The sequence below is a fragment of the Coffea arabica genome, chromosome 8e (assembly GCF_036785885.1).
Source record: "Coffea arabica cultivar ET-39 chromosome 8e, Coffea Arabica ET-39 HiFi, whole genome shotgun sequence".
Taxonomy (NCBI): Eukaryota; Viridiplantae; Streptophyta; class Magnoliopsida; order Gentianales; family Rubiaceae; genus Coffea; species Coffea arabica.
This window is the reverse complement of record NC_092324.1, coordinates 12854439-12870043: the sequence shown is the minus strand read 5'-3', so window position 1 is coordinate 12870043 and position 15605 is coordinate 12854439. Positions and strand designations below refer to the sequence as shown.

At 36.5% G+C, this 15605-nt stretch overlaps 2 protein-coding genes across 4 annotated transcripts; one reads left to right on the top strand and one right to left on the bottom strand.

Annotated features, from left to right (window-relative positions):
- Positions 1-940: 940 nt before the first annotated feature.
- On the top strand, positions 941-10514 carry LOC113703578 (uncharacterized). Of its 3 annotated transcripts, none has more exons than XM_027224978.2 (9): positions 941-1494; positions 2012-2215; positions 2750-2807; positions 2983-3045; positions 6626-6701; positions 9164-9279; positions 9461-9550; positions 9638-9769; positions 10053-10514. In XM_027224978.2, exons 1-9 carry the CDS (start codon positions 1163-1165, stop codon positions 10185-10187), a joined length of 1206 nt encoding a protein of 401 aa, XP_027080779.1. In that variant the 5' UTR covers positions 941-1162; the 3' UTR covers positions 10188-10514. The 3 variants fall into 3 exon arrangements, with proteins under 3 accessions (XP_027080779.1, XP_027080780.1, XP_027080781.1); XM_027224979.2 differs by having other exon boundaries at positions 1030-1494; positions 9167-9279; XM_027224980.2 differs by lacking the exon at positions 2012-2215 and having other exon boundaries at positions 1030-1494.
- Positions 10515-12007: 1493 nt separating this feature from the next.
- Positions 12008-14893, bottom strand: LOC113703576 (disease resistance protein RPM1-like). Its single transcript, XM_027224977.2, has one exon. The coding sequence runs from the start codon at positions 14891-14893 to the stop codon at positions 12008-12010; it is 2886 nt and encodes a 961-aa protein (XP_027080778.2).
- Between the last annotated feature and the right edge of the window lie 712 nt (positions 14894-15605).

The following is a 15605-nucleotide window of genomic DNA, read 5'->3' as shown; positions in this document are numbered from 1 at the left end:
AAAAAAAAAAAAACTTGATCATGTTAGCAACTGTTTGACAAGATTTACCATTACTAAACCAAATCTTAAAGGGTTCATTACCTTTCACCCTCTATGGTTTGGGCTTTACCACATAAGCCCCTATATTTTAAAACCTATATATAACTCTCTTATGGTTTAGGTTAAAGTGCCCCTATTAGTTTTCTGTTAAAACTAACAGTTAATAGTAAAAAGTCAAAGTCAAATTAATGAATTGACAAATTCACCCTATCATTACTTTTTTTTTTCTTTTTCTTCTCTCTCTCTCTCTCTCTTTTGGGAAGACAAGAGATTATTTTGACAACCTATAATTTAAAATACAAAATATTAACTTTCTCCAATTACAAAACAAATGGAAGGGAAATAAATAAATAAATAAATAAGAAACAAAAAAGATGGAAGCGAAATATAAAACAAATAAATAAGAAACAAAAATACCAATTTTTTTTACTACAAATATCGTTATAGGTTTTTAAATCAAAATTTTAATGGTATTTTCCAGTTCTTATTTATGTAGTTTTTATTTCAATTTCTTCTTTTTTACGTTTGGAGGGAAAAAAGAAGTAATAAAAGCATAAATTTGTCAATTTATTAGTTGTTTTTTTGACTTTTTACTATTAACGGTTAGTTTTAACGAAAAAATTAACGGTGATATTTTAACTCAAACCATGAAGAGGTTATATATAAATTATTAAACCATAAGGGGATTATGTGGTAAAGTATCAAACCACAGGAAAATAAAAAGATAATTTATCCAATCTTAAATACGAAGTATAGTTGTTTGCATCTTAAAATAGAGACACATCTAAATTTTACAATCAGTAGCCTCTTAATTGTACATGCATACATAAATGATTACTACACTAATACAATACAAATGATTTTTCACCCAAAAAAAAAAAAAGACTCAAAGACACAAATTGCCAAAAAAAAAAAAGAGGAGAAATTAGACAATTACTCGATTATCACCAAACAAATGCACAAAATCCACTAAAACGGAGACTCCAAATCTAAATAGGAAACGTAGCTGACACAAAGGAGGCGCAATTAGAGTGCCACGTACTGCCTCCCGCGCTTCACATTTTTAGCTCCAAATTTCCCCTCCCAACACCCAACTAGAACCTCCGAGTGAAGAAGGCCGGCCATGGCCGCCGTGGCTAGCACCACTTCTATTCTCAACAACCTTCCAAGAATCAACAAATTTAAAGAAAGCCCTTTTCTCAATTATCTCTCCAGAGGGGTTTTCCCTACTGAGAATTGCGCAAGACCCTCAAAAATGACAATTTGCAGGATCCAAATGAAAATGGTTAAACCCAATAGCTTCAAGAACACTTCTTTTGTGAATCATAATGGTAGAATTTACAACAGGCTTGAGTCTTGTTTGGTCATTCCTCCTCCAAGAGAGAAAAAACCCAAAGCCATTATTAAATTTTTGGGAGGTGCTTTTGTTGGAGCTGTCCCTGAAGTTACTTACAGGTCAACCAATATTCGCCTGTCGTTAATATCTCTGTTTCAAACTTGACTATTAGAGTTGATAATTTTCATGTCTTTCTTTCTTTTTTTTTTTTGCTATTTTGATGAGTGCTGTTAGATTTCTGGGATGGAACATTTTAATTTAATTTCTGGATTAATATATGTGGCTACTTGCTTGTCCAACTACAGTTTTAACACACTATATAAGATTAATCCTTGAGTTAATTCTTGAAACACAGAAACTAAAATAAATTTGCTTGTAGCGTTAATTTTTTTTTTATTGGAAGATTTTTTCCTCTGGTTGAAGTAATTTTTTTTTAACTCGGGAAAAGAAGAAGGAAACATTGCGCTGGAAAAACAAGGTCTGCTTGATTGAAATTCAAACTGTGATGACTTTTCGCTGGTGATGTTTACTACAGAACAGCGGGTTGTTAATTCAATTTTTTCTACTGTAAACTAAAGTGCTAATAGAGTCTTATGATCTGTTTTGTTTGATTAGTTGTTTTTGTTGTGGTGGCAGCTATTTGCTTGAGCAACTGGCAAATGAAGGCTATTTCATTATCTTGGTGCCATATAACGTGACATTTGATCATGAAAAAGTAACTAGGGAGATTTATGAGAGGTTTCATGCTGGCTTTGATTTGATTTTGGGGTCTGAATTGCCAGAATATGGCCTTTCACCTGATGATATTGTTGATCTTCCACTTTACTCGGTTGGCCATAGGTGAGTGGAGGTTAATTGAGCATTAATGATCACAAATTAAACTTCATAAAGCCTTAATTGTGTTGTCTAATGTTAGTTTGTATGTTCAATGACATACTTTGTCCCGAGGATGTTAGGCATGTCCTCTTTTTTTCTTGAGGAATCTTTACATCAATGTGTATTGGAGCTGCTAACCTTCATAGCAACATTCATTTTATCATAGTAAAGGTTCAGTAAAGCTGTTTTGGAGCTGAACATGGGATAGTTGTCCAATGAATTGTTTTTTGAACATAAGATGATCGAGTTAAGCTTGGATAGATTGGAGGAAATTGTGACTGATTGAATTAACAAAATGCTGGGAACGTTTAATTTGAAATGGTGAGGGTGATGAAGAATACTTCAAGGTTAAAAACCTCGCTAGCACTCCTAAGTTTCATTCTGATGAGACTTCGTTATAGATAACCATGCCTAAAATGCTATCTAATTTATCTAACTTTTATTTCATTCTTATCACGAAACTATCTTTGACGTTATTTGGTTTAACTATAATTGCAGCAATGGTGCACTTCTACAAGTGCTCACTGGAAGTTATTTTTGTGAGAAGATACCCAAGGTTCCTTCTTTCTTCCAAAGTTTCATATGTGCTTAACCAAAATTGAACTTAATTAAGATAAGAAAAATATAACTAAAAAGTTATGCTTTTGCAGCTTTAATGTGTGAAAATGCACTGTAGTTCAGTGTTTAGTACTTTTTGACTTAATGAAGGTTATACTTGTCTCTCAATGAAGGCAAATGCAATAATATCATACAACAACAGGCCAGCATCGGAGGCAGTACCATACTTTGAGCAGGTAATTCTGTTCCAATACTAATTTAAGGGGCTTAGCTGTTATCCTGACTATCCAAAAATAAAAAATGGTGGCTTTTAACATTTTTTGCTGTTGAAGTTGAGCAATTAATCTTTATTAAATAGGATGTTTGCTATTTTTTATTTATTTCAATGCTAAAGGTCTTTCTTTATTTAAATATGGGCAAAAAACCGCGATGGTCCTCAAACTTTCAACTTTGCGCATTTTTAGTCCTCCAACTAATAAGCGCGTAAATGTAGTCCTCCAATTAATAAAAATGTGCAGTTGTAGTCCTTCCATCCCATTTGACCGTTAAGACGGACGGAAAACACATCATGGACTGCTCACATGACATTTGCTGGGTTAATCTCGTCAGCAAAACAGAGGGACTTTCCATTCAACAGTTTTGTTAGAATAAAATGGACAATTTAAAAAAGTTTTGTAAGCTTCCATCAGCATTTTTGGTCGGAAAAAAATTTGCACTGTAGCAACACCTGTCATCCTTCAAAATCCGTTTGTATCTTTTCTTTTCTGACTATCACTTGAAAGTCCAAACGTAAGAAAATCCACCTCTCTCTTCCTTTCTTTTCGATTCCGTTGGAATCGCAACTCCCGAACTAGCTATAAAGAGGAAATACCAGAAAAAAGAAGAAAGAAAAAGCCCAGCCCCAGAACGGGCGACAAACAAAACAGAGCTGCACGCAAAAGGTTGGTGGAATTACAAATCAGGATGAAGAAACGTCACCGTCCCTCACCGTCCATAAGATAAGCCTACCTAGTGGTGGGGATGGAGACTCTACTAGAGTTATTTGGAGGCAGTAGTAGCAGTAGCAGCAATTGGATGTAAATCAGGAGGAGGAGGGGAAGGAGAACACAGAAAAAGGATGGGGATTTCCTTTTCTTATACAGTTGTGGCCATGAACTTTTGGAGGCCACCCTTCAAGAGCCCAAAAACCTTTGGGGATTACAATTCTTCCTGGCTGGCTCATAATGACTAAAGAGCTGTTATGTAATATGTGAAGCTGGGAATGGACTTCTATGGGTAGATTGAGTAGTTCAAAACAATGTTTAGTGAGTCAGGATGCATCTGTGTTATGCCACTTGCTGAAATAGTCTCTATGAGTTCATGCACAGGATGGCAGCAACTCGTGAGTGTAGAAGTTGGTGTTGCACCTGCACCCTAGTTGAATCCTGCAAATTGATTCATTTCAGTGGTATCTGACAAATTTGCTTAGATTTGGGTATTCTTTCATATATATCATTTTTACTATGGATAATAAGATTAGTTTGTAAAATCATCCTTTTCGATTTGTATATAGGGCATTTTGTTTCCCTCTTAGTTCCGACCATGTGACATAAGAGCTGCTGCATACTATGCCAAGCAGGTAATGGTGCTCTAGGGTGGATCAAATAATTGTAGCCACGGCTTAGCTAGTGTGACGCAGGACATGAAAGACATCAATATATCGAAGGAAAAAAAACTTCAGTATCACAATCTTTTAGCTCTGGAATTGATTTAAGATTCAGATTGTGGTTCATTTGCCAATTTTCAGTGTGCAACTGTGAGCTTGTTGCTGCAACTTTTGTTGGTAAGTAGTTGGCTGCCTGATAATGATACTGTACTTGAAACTAGTAGTGGAAGTCCAAGGGTAAAGCATGATTGGAAGTCCAACGGGTAGGCATGGGTGGACTTTCAAAGAACACCCATGTTTGGGAGTTCAATGGTCATCCTACATAGCTACTATTGTAGTGGACAACAATTGCCACAGACTCTACTCTTGAATGGCTGCTTTTTTTTACAAGAGAAAGCTTTTAGGTTGCTGTGTTAGACTTTTTGAATAGCTTGCATTAGTTTTTGTAAATGAGGGTGAGTTTGAATCAAGAAAGTTTCAGAACGAAACCCCTCTTAGTCTCTTACCTGTGAAGTCTTAGTAGTCATCTTTCCTTCCCTTCCTTTCTTTTGCCCTTTACCTCTCCTAATCTCTAATTAACCTCTACTTCTTAAATCTAATTTCTGCTCAAATTTCACCAGGCAAACAGCCTATTCTTTCATTGCCTCTCTGAATCTTCAAACCAATATATAGAGTAAATTTAAAAGAATCATGGTTTCTATTGAGGATCTATGATAGCGATGCAACTGACTGATGTAGTTTGTCTGAGTTCATGAACAGGGAACTCTACGATTTGTGAGTGTAGATGCTGGTGAACTCTACGATTTGTAGATGTTGCACTCTAAGCCCTCCCCCACCAGTGAAGTAAAAGTCATGTCCTGTAGATATTTGACGTTTATCCAGCTGCTGCCATTTCTGAGAGCATACTTGGTGGATGAAGGGCTCTTTAGCTACTAAGATTGCTTTCATTATCATGCCATGGCATGAGTTTATTACCTTTTTCAAGTGCAATTCTACTAATCCTTCAATAATCCTATGGATAATAACATCTTAGTATACATGACCCATTGTGTCGGATCACATGCCTATCATCCTCAAAATCTCCTTAATTGTCATGCTATTCCCTTTACATTGGAATATGTATAAGATGTAAAATGTTAAAACAAACATGAAAAAGCTAATGCTTAAAGGAATGTAAAGGTGCCATCACATCAATGTCATACTATGACTGTCAATTAACAAAGAAATTTTTTTATAATATTTCAGATAGTATATGCTCACATAATGGGTGGGTTGTGAGTAACTTATATTGCTTCAGCTATGCCATGAAGTTGATGTAAAGTGAAGATTTTTTTTTTGGAAAGGAAATAATTGGTGACGTTACAGGGAGCAAGAAAATGGGTAATCTTATAAGTGAGACAGGACAAATGGTAACTGAAGGTAGCAACTCAGAAAATAAAGGGAAAAAATGTGAAGTAGAAAGTGTAATCTGCAGTTTATAAATTAAAAGAGTGTCCATAGTAGATTGTATATATTTGTGGAAATGGTATGTCTGTACATATTACTGACTTTGCACTTCATTTCTAGATCTTTCTGCTTTGAGTTTTAGTATCTATGCTTCTGCTTGCTGATGGCTTCTACAGCAACTAACGCACTTTTGTTCATTTGTGATTGTTGTAATTTTGTCCTTATACTGAACTGTTCACCAATTATTATTCATCCAAAGGGCGAAGTCATATCAGTCTTCCGTTCATTCAAGAATACAAATTAGTTCAGTATAAATGGGAATCGATGTAAACAACATCATAGTTAACATATCCATGATCTTGGTGATGGTTTAACTGGAGCCAATCAACATTGAGGATTATATGGAAATTTGGATCTAAACATTTATCTAGTTTGTTTAATTTATATTTTGATATTGCATAAATATTATACCTTGAGATTTGGTGGATCAATTTTGTCATATGTTTTTGAACCTTAATTTCATTTTAAATCTTATATACCAAGGCGGAGTTGATTGTAAATATGCTTATATGATGAGTTGTTACTATACTCGTTCAACTGGTAGGGCTCCAGTTTCTCAGCCCTTGCTTTAGAATCCGTGTCAAATTTTGTCTCCTGCCTCTCAAAGAACTAATATTGCTTTTGTAACATTCCTCATTTTTAAGTTGTATTATGCTTTGATGCAGTTAGGACCTCTTGTCAGTCAAATATTTCCAATTATGGAAGCATCTCCAGTATATTCATTCACTCGAAATGCCTCAGGTTGATCACAGTGAAAGGTTTCTTAATTTTCTTAATACTTCTTTAAAATTAAACATCATTAGTTATGTTGCTTTAGCTACTCATACATCAATGCTGTGTTAGTCTAATAGAAATCTTTTGAATCCCAGGATTAATTGTATGCTCTTTACAAAAGCAGGCTACTGAGAAATTGCCAAATCAATCCCTCTGTTGTTAATATAATCACCATTGACATTAGCTTTGATGAGAAACAGTGTGGCTTTGTTTGGACTCTTGAAGGTCATTTTTGCTCTCACCTTCCCATGATCCAATCACCATTGACATTAGCTTTGATGAGAAACAGCGTGGCTTTGTTTGGACTCTTGAAGGTCATTTTTGCTCTCACCTTCCCATGATCTAACTTGTAGTTTGGGTTAGGTGGAGGAATTTGTGTTGTAGACTGATGAGTATTGGTGGAGTGCAAAAAGGGATGGGGTGGTAGGGAATGTTCCTGTTCTGTTTTATTTATCTATTGTAAATTGCAGTGATAGTGTAGAACTATTTTCTTTGAGTTAGTCTAACTTTTTAGGGTTAAGTTCTGTATAAGGGTGTTAAACAACAGTGGAAAACTGGTTACCTATGAGGTGGTTTATATAGAAGAACTCTATTGATGGTCATAGATAGCTCAAGAATGAGGGGTAGGTCTTAGGCTTTTCAGAAACTAGCAAGGCATGCTGTAGAAATTGTATCCTACAATTTGTGTTGACACAAATACTTGTGGAGCTACTAATGTGTGGATATCATGAATTTGTAGCCAAATCAAAGCTTCTAGTTGTAGGTTCCAACTTTATTATCCACAGGTTGACGATCTGCACTCAACATGGTTGTGTAGTTTTCTATCTGCACTTAATTGAGTAGTTCGTGTGACTGTTGTGACATTCTTGCCAATGTTTATTTACCTTTTTCATTTTCTCTTCTATTCGGAAAACAAACCTTCTGTTAATGTAATGGAGGATGAGTACATCTACCGTATTGGACAAAATTTGAATAGGTACCACCAGTTTGATTTAATCTTATACTAATTCCCTGTCCTGTGCAACTCTTTGGGTTCCTGAAGACCAATTATTTGGAACTATAGTTTGCTGAAGTGTCTCTACCCTTGATTTCCTTATACATATGCTAAAAGAGAATCTTCTTGCAAATGTTATTTTCTGAGGCCTTGAAACATACACAAGATTACCCAGGCATACAAGTGCTCTTGGTCCTGATTCCATTTTAATGCTTTGAAAGAGGCCTCAACAATATCTGCATTAAACAGAAAATGAGACATTATTTGATTGTTTTTGGGGGGGGGGGGGGGGGGGGAGAGTAAGTGAGAGATCCCAGGTTCAAGCCCTCCCACTTACACTAAAAAAAAGGAGACGTTATTTGACATTTTGCAGAGAGTGTACTTCATTGCAACTTTCAAATGTTAATACGTGCATTTTCATTGTAGATAGCAAGTGTAGCAGTAACAACAAAAATAATTTTTTCGGTTTGTACAAAACTTAATAATTAGAAATTAGAAAAAGAAAATGAATAACTATAATTGAATTTGTACTTTTGCATTTGGTTTCTTTTTCTTAATTTTGCAAATGTTTACTAACAGTTAATTCCTTGTGTGGCCTAAACATTATTTTCCTGAACCATAGAGGCTTCCCCCAACCCCCCCTCTCCCTGATTGTTGTGGGTGGGGGGGGGGTGGGAGGGGAGGTGGGGGGACTGGGGAGTCTGCACATGCTAGGCTGTAATCTGCGAGTCCTCCTAAGTCCTTCCTTCACATAACCCACATAATGTTGTTTCTCATTTATTCCTGAAGATATGAGCATGATGGACACTGAAGCGAGTAGTGTATTCATTTAATCCTTGATCAAGCTAATGGTGCATAAAGCTTTTATAACAATGCGATGCAGAATGATGCTTGAAAACTGGGCTTTATCAAGAAGAGAAACTTAATGCATGAAGTGTTTTGATGTCAGGCTTTAGATCATCTAAAACATCGGTCTTATATTTTGTGTCGGGGGAGTAGAATATTATTTTTAGGGTCTTAGGGAATACAGAGATATTTACTTGCAAACAATGGCAGGTTATGTTTTGTGTACTTTATTAGTCATGAAGAAGCAATAGAGCACAAGAGTGACATATAATTAACTTGTCCTTTCATTTTTTATGATTTACAAGAAACAGAAATCAATTCAAGACCTTGAAATTATTATTTTTGAAACTTTTATTAAATCCTCCCCAAGTTTCACAATTACCAAATATAAGGTATCTCTGTAAACCAAGGCAACCCTTCAAGTAGTACTGAAAATATCCTGGTACAGGTTTTAAAATCAAATTGGGATTTTTTTCATAGGTATGATACAATGCTTCATTTGATTGAAGACATATGGCTGATGAGGTTGAATCAAATTGTCATCTTTCTGATTCTAATGCCTTCTCCTGTCATTGATACTAATATACAGCAGATGCATGGAAAGTACTACTTGATACTGCTGGAACCATGATTCCAGATTACGATCCAGAAGTGGCAGTGTCAGTCAACAAGTTTGTTGATCAGTTGCCGGCTGTTTTTAATCAGGTGACACCCCACTTACATGATGATGTCTATCCAACCTGGAAAACAAATCCTGCCACCTTTGTGGCTGAACATGTCTCTGTCTCCATCATTTTTCTGTCAAATGGTGAAATGGCTTTGTCGCTCTTTCTGTCTTCTGGTCATTCTCTAATCCTCAAACTGCCTCAAATGGATGTTACTTCAGCTTGCTGAAGGAATTTCGGAGTTCAGGCCAACACCCTCTGAGAATCTTGACTGTTTCCAGAAGTCATACAATGTTCAGCATACATTACTGGTTTGAACATGTTATTCAAGTACCAGAATTGATTGAATTGCTCCAACGTCAATGTTCACTTTTAAGTCTATCTGATTCTTTTTTCAGGTCAAGTTCAATGTTGATGCAATTGATCAGACTGATCTCCTTGAAGAGACACTGAAGCCTCGAGTGGAATCTATTGGTGGAAAACTACAGAAAATAATATTGAATGGAACTCATATTACACCTTGCATACAGGTATGCTGCAGTAACTTTGTGCTCCTTTTGTATCATAATCTTTAGTCCTTTGCTTTCTGAGAATTTATGCTGACATGTTGTGCTGCGCCTTGTATCCTGTGCCAATTGTGTATGTATTACTTAGCATGATCTTTAAGTCACTTTTGATAAAAAATTGGAAAGTGGCACGGTAATCAGAACAATCAAGATTCAGAAAATGACATGGTCAACGATTGTTCTCTTAACTAAATTTCTTCTTTTTATTCTCCATTTATGCTGAAATTTTGTTTTGTTGGGCGATCAGGAACCTAGATGGCAAGTGGGAGATATATACACGCCTGTAGATGCTGTTGCTCAAGGTCTTAAGACAATTTCTTTGAACGACACTAGAGTCCTCGCAAGAACAATTACAGACTGGTTTAGTCAACTTGAAGGATAGAGACACATGAATCAGACCCATGATGCGGCAATATCTGAATCGTGTGAATCCTTCCTGGTAGTGGGTTGACTTTCTTCCCTTTGAGTTGTTTGCATAGAATTTTTCTCGGTAGTTTTGCATGGAAAAGCGTCCTATGTTTGCATAGAACTTTCTAGGAATTTGGTTAGATATGATATAAATACGTAGTTTTGACTTGTAAAATATAAATCTCAGACACTCTCTCTCTACAGTTCTGCACACACTCACACAGATGCAGCTTCAAATGGCACGTCAACATTTAGCCTACTTTTGGTAATTGATACCAGCAATCATTTGACTGTTTGGTGATACTGAGATTTATGTGGTAGCCTTGTGCATGGTTTGCGGGGAGGGGCAGACTGTACATCTAAATCTTCTATTAGCATCATTTGATACGCTTTGTCATGTCTTGTAATCTTTTCCTTTAGGTGTGTGTCTTTTGCAGCGTGGAAAAAGACTATTTTATGGCTTTTCATCAAATCCTGCATGAAAGTTTAAAGAGGCATTCAGTAATTAAAGTAATTTGAGCTCTAACAGATCATAGATTTCTTGTCCATCAGTTGCACCAACAATCACTGGCACGAATTGCATCTATTGAATGAATTGATTTAGGACCAAGCAAAGGATAGTCGCACAAGGTCTTTATGTTTCTAGAGTACTCTTTCCTGAAACTTCAAAATTATTAATCCGAGGCCATAATTACTAGACCTGAGCTTTCCTATTTCTCTGTGTTGTTCAAGGACTCTTCCACTTCCAACACGCTAGTTTATTGTAAAAAGAACTTATCCTACGCCATGGTCTTTGACAATCCCAAACAATGTCGAGAAGTATTTGTGCTTCAAGGATACTCTACATCCCATTTGGATTGTTATTTTCTAGAATTTTTACAAAAAAAATGCGTTGTAATGATTTAATACATATGAGATACAAAGGTAATTCAAAAATATATTCATAGAAAACTTAAAAAAAAAAAATTTAAGGACACTAAACGTCTCATTTGGATTGTTATTTTCTAGAATTTTTACATAAAAATGTATTGTAACAATTTAATGCATGTGAGAGAACAAGGCGATTAAGAAATGTATTAACAGAAAACTTAGTTTTTTTTTTTCGAGAAAAATTGCTTTCCAAACAAAGCACTATTATTTGGTTGTTATCCTTCTTTGTTGCCTTACAAATATTGACCATTAATATGACTGCATTCATCAACAAATAGTAGTAAGTACTAAACCAAGATTGTGATGTATTCATCACAAGAGGTTCTCAATTTTAGCAACTTCAATTGTTGTATGTCATCTCTTTGACATAATATTAATTCATACATAACTGTTGGGGATGAATCAAAATAATTTACTTGAGCATATTAATGTGTTCCTTCGAAATTTGTCACAAAAGGACAGATGGATGGAAAATAAAGGAGTGATACAACCATTATTTTTCCAGAAGTTACTATATTATTAATTACTAGAGAAATCAATTTCCATGTCATACTAGTGTATAAACATAGGCTTCATGTTTTAATTTTGTACCAAAATTTTAGGCTATTGTTTTAGATTGTATATTGAAATTGTGTGCAAGATGCCAATACCCTTCTAACCTGCAACCTCTAAATTATTTGCTAAATCAATTAAAGAAAAAATAAACAAGCAAAAAAATATATATATAGAGTGCAATACCGTATATAAACAAGATTATGCAATACAATATTTATACAATAAGATAAAAGATAAAGCAAATTATAAACTCAGAAGTTACAAACAAACGTACAAAAAAAAAATTGAAAAGAAATAGGAAGGAAATATTTACATCTTCTTCCCCCACAGCCGGTGCAGTCTCCATCCCTCCTCATCTGTCCACAATTGAATGACAACTTCAGAAACGTGTGCAATTTTTCTATAATCTTCAGTATCTTCATTTAGATTCTCTAGCTTCTCCATCAGTTGAGAACTCAACTCAGACAAATACAGCTTTCGAAGATTCCTTGAGTGCTGAATTCCCAAAGGTAACTCCTCTAGCAATGGAAGTGTATCCAGACTAAGTTCGTGGAGACTTGGTAATGCACCCTCCTCCACTTTCAGCCATTTTAACTTCTGTAATTCCTTTAGGTTCAATTCCTTTAACTTCGGGAATCCTCCAGCCTTGAAACACAGCCCCTCTCCTTGGTAAGATCCACAAAATTGAATAGCAACCAAATTTGGCAAATGGTGGAGGGGTTCAAGCGGATCCTCCTCATCCCTTAAACCGCTCCAATTCAAATCTATTCTTGCCAAACTTTGAAGATGAGCTATCCATTGTGGCATCTTTTCTAAGCGGCCATACAATACTAGCATACGAAGAGATTGGAGAAATGAAGAAGGCATTGAAGATGAACGAGAATGTTGTTGTTGATGATGATGATTCAGATCCATTACCTCATAATCACCACCTTCATCTCTAATTGAAGCAATTTTTAGTTGCCGAAGACTAGTGAGGGTGGCAAGGGAGGAGCAGAGCACCTTTCCATCTTCTCTTCTCAGATTTGAAATCCCTAATCGTCTTAATTGAGTCAATGCTCCTATCTCTTTAACCACTACGGATCCGCTACTCGCATCTATGGTTGTTAATGATTGTAGTGCTTGAAGCCCTCCCAATTTTGATGGAGCTTTAAACCCATGATATCCATAACTTTCATCAGAAACATCAACTTTTTTTAATACCATAAGATGCTCAAGCTTTTGTAGCTTCAGGATTTCCACGGGTAATTCCTTGACTTGAGTTTCACGCAAACCCAAATACTCCAAATTTCGAAGCTTTCCTATGAAATTCGGGACTGCTTTAACCCTTGTCCTACATAGGTTCAGATGCCTGAGATGATACAAGTTGAAAACCTCATTTGGGATTTTCTCCAATGTCTCTTCATCACTTAAATCCAAAACCTTTAACAATCTGCTACTCTTTAAAACTTCAGATAACAAGGTTCTGGATATTAGTGGATTCATGGATTCAATCGTAATAAAGGATCGAAGGTGGTTAAAGCTATAACATTGGCTTTCTTGGTGCTGCTCGGTGTTGTTGCTGCAACTATGGACTACCAAACGACGTACCTTCTCAGATAACCACTTTGTGTATTGTCCAGTAGTAATTGCGATCATATTTTGTTCTCTTGGTTTGGAAAGAACAACTTCTCGTACTAGATCATGGATTCGACAAAAGTAGGGAATTCCTTCATAAAAACTTTGAGTCACTTGAATTAGGCTCCTGCTGATCAGTTCTCTTAGGTAATTGAAGCCTACATCTTGCATAGTCATTCCTTCCCTCTTTCCTACAAATCTTTCAGCTGACCATAATTGAACAAGTCTATGACAATCTATTTCATAATCATCCGGGTAAATGCTTAAATACAACAAACAGGTCTTAAGATGGCAAGGTAGATCATTGTAACTGAGAGAAAGTATCTTTCTGACCCTGTCCAGCATACCAGAGCCTTCTAATTCACCCACTAGGCTGCGTTGAACCATCTCCCATTCCTCTGCAATAAACAAGTCTTTCAAAGCCAAAAACCCACCGATTGCAAGAATCGCAAGGGGCAATCCCTGACATTTCCCCAGTATACCTTTTGCAACATCTGTTAGATGGGCAGGACAACCATTTCCTTTGAAGATCTTGTTGCAAAATAGGGTCCATGAATCCTCGAAAGACAGGGCCACCATTTTGTAGACATAATCTTGAGATTTGTTGCAAGATGCAGAGGCTACATCGGCTTTTCGTGTCGTTAGCATGACACGATTGCCATAGCCATTTTCGGGCAGTGCAAATCTAATCTCATTCCAGAATTCCACATCCCATACATCATCAAACACAATTGCATACCTTCCAGCTTGTTGAAGAAAATTTTTAACACATAGTTTCAGCTGAAATGCAGTCATTGCCTCAATCGATTCCGGAACTGGTTTCTTCAAATCATTGTGTAACTGCCGAGTCAAGTCTTTCAGGAGCTCCAGGAAGTTGCATGGTTGAGAGACTGTTACAAAGGCACGAACTGGGAAATGCCTTCTAACATCTAAATCTTCATGGACTTTTTTAACTAATGTAGTTTTACCGAGTCCTCCCATACCAACCACAGAAACGACTTTGAGTTGGGATTCATCTCCCTCGAGCAGTTGAGAAACTAGCTGTTGTTTGGGCTTGTCAATGCCAACCAATTCAGCTTCTTCCACAAGAAGTGCATCATCCCGGCTATGACGCCATGTTGTGTTGTTAGCAGCAGCAGGAGACCCAGATACCTTAGTAGTAACACCGAATTCTAATTGGTATCTCTGATGCCCTTCAGAAATATTCTTTATTCTGGCCTTCATGCTTTGCATTTGCACAGCAAGCTTATGACGAGTTCGCAGAGTCTTTATGGAGTTGAAAATTCTCCGAACAGAGCCACGGAACCCTGTTACTGAATGGCGAGCAAAGCGAGCTACGAATTCATCAAGAACATCTTCAGTGTCATAAACTGCTTCTCGTACTTGCTTGATCCATTCTTGGAGCCTGAGATCAGCATCTTCTTCTTTTGTTTCTGCCACTCCCAGGAAAGCTCTCATGTGCCCCAACTCATCGCTGATGAGTTGAACCTCTTGGCGAAGCCCTCCCAATAATCTGCCCTCTTCACGCAGAAAAATTGAGAGCTGATCTAACACAAAAGCGAGAACTGTTTCTGCCATTTTCAGTCTTTTTCTCTAACTTGAGAATATCAGGAAAGCAAGAGGGGCTCCTTCAGTCTTCGGTTCGCAGTATTATGAACTTTAATAATGTGTGGTTCAGAACTATTGGTCAACATATCAAAACCGCGTTCAGATCTGCTAATATAAAAGGTGCGGGGCTGAAGTTACAAGTCTTTGATTCTGCGAAGACTTCCGGACATATGAAATTATCCATTCAAAGACTATCTTTGTTAAATTATCTAGGTACTGTTCATATGAAATTATCTTACTGGTGCCAGGCTTGAGGGCATTTGTAGCATCAGGTCGTTTTCTCTTTCCAGCTCTCAATTTTTATTATTTGTTTTTTTGAATTGGATTGGATTTGATACTAACTACTTATTTCTGTAATAGGCTTCTAATATTTTGAAAATATCAGGAGAGAGGAGTGAGACTCTGAGAGAAACCACGAGGGAGGTTTTTGAAATTATCCCATTTGAATTTGTGCTGTGTATTTGATTTTCAAATTTACAAGGGTTATGATCCTTTTATGAAATACAATTCTACTTGCTTCGAGTCCCCGTCAGCGGACGCACTATCAGTTTTGGCTCAACTAGTACGTGGTGCAAAATTTTTTATCAACAGAGCAAAACCATGACACTTCCTAGCAAGGTCCTGCTTCACTTTGGTTCTAGGTTCCTTTTTGATGACATATGGGGTCATAATCTTTAAAAAA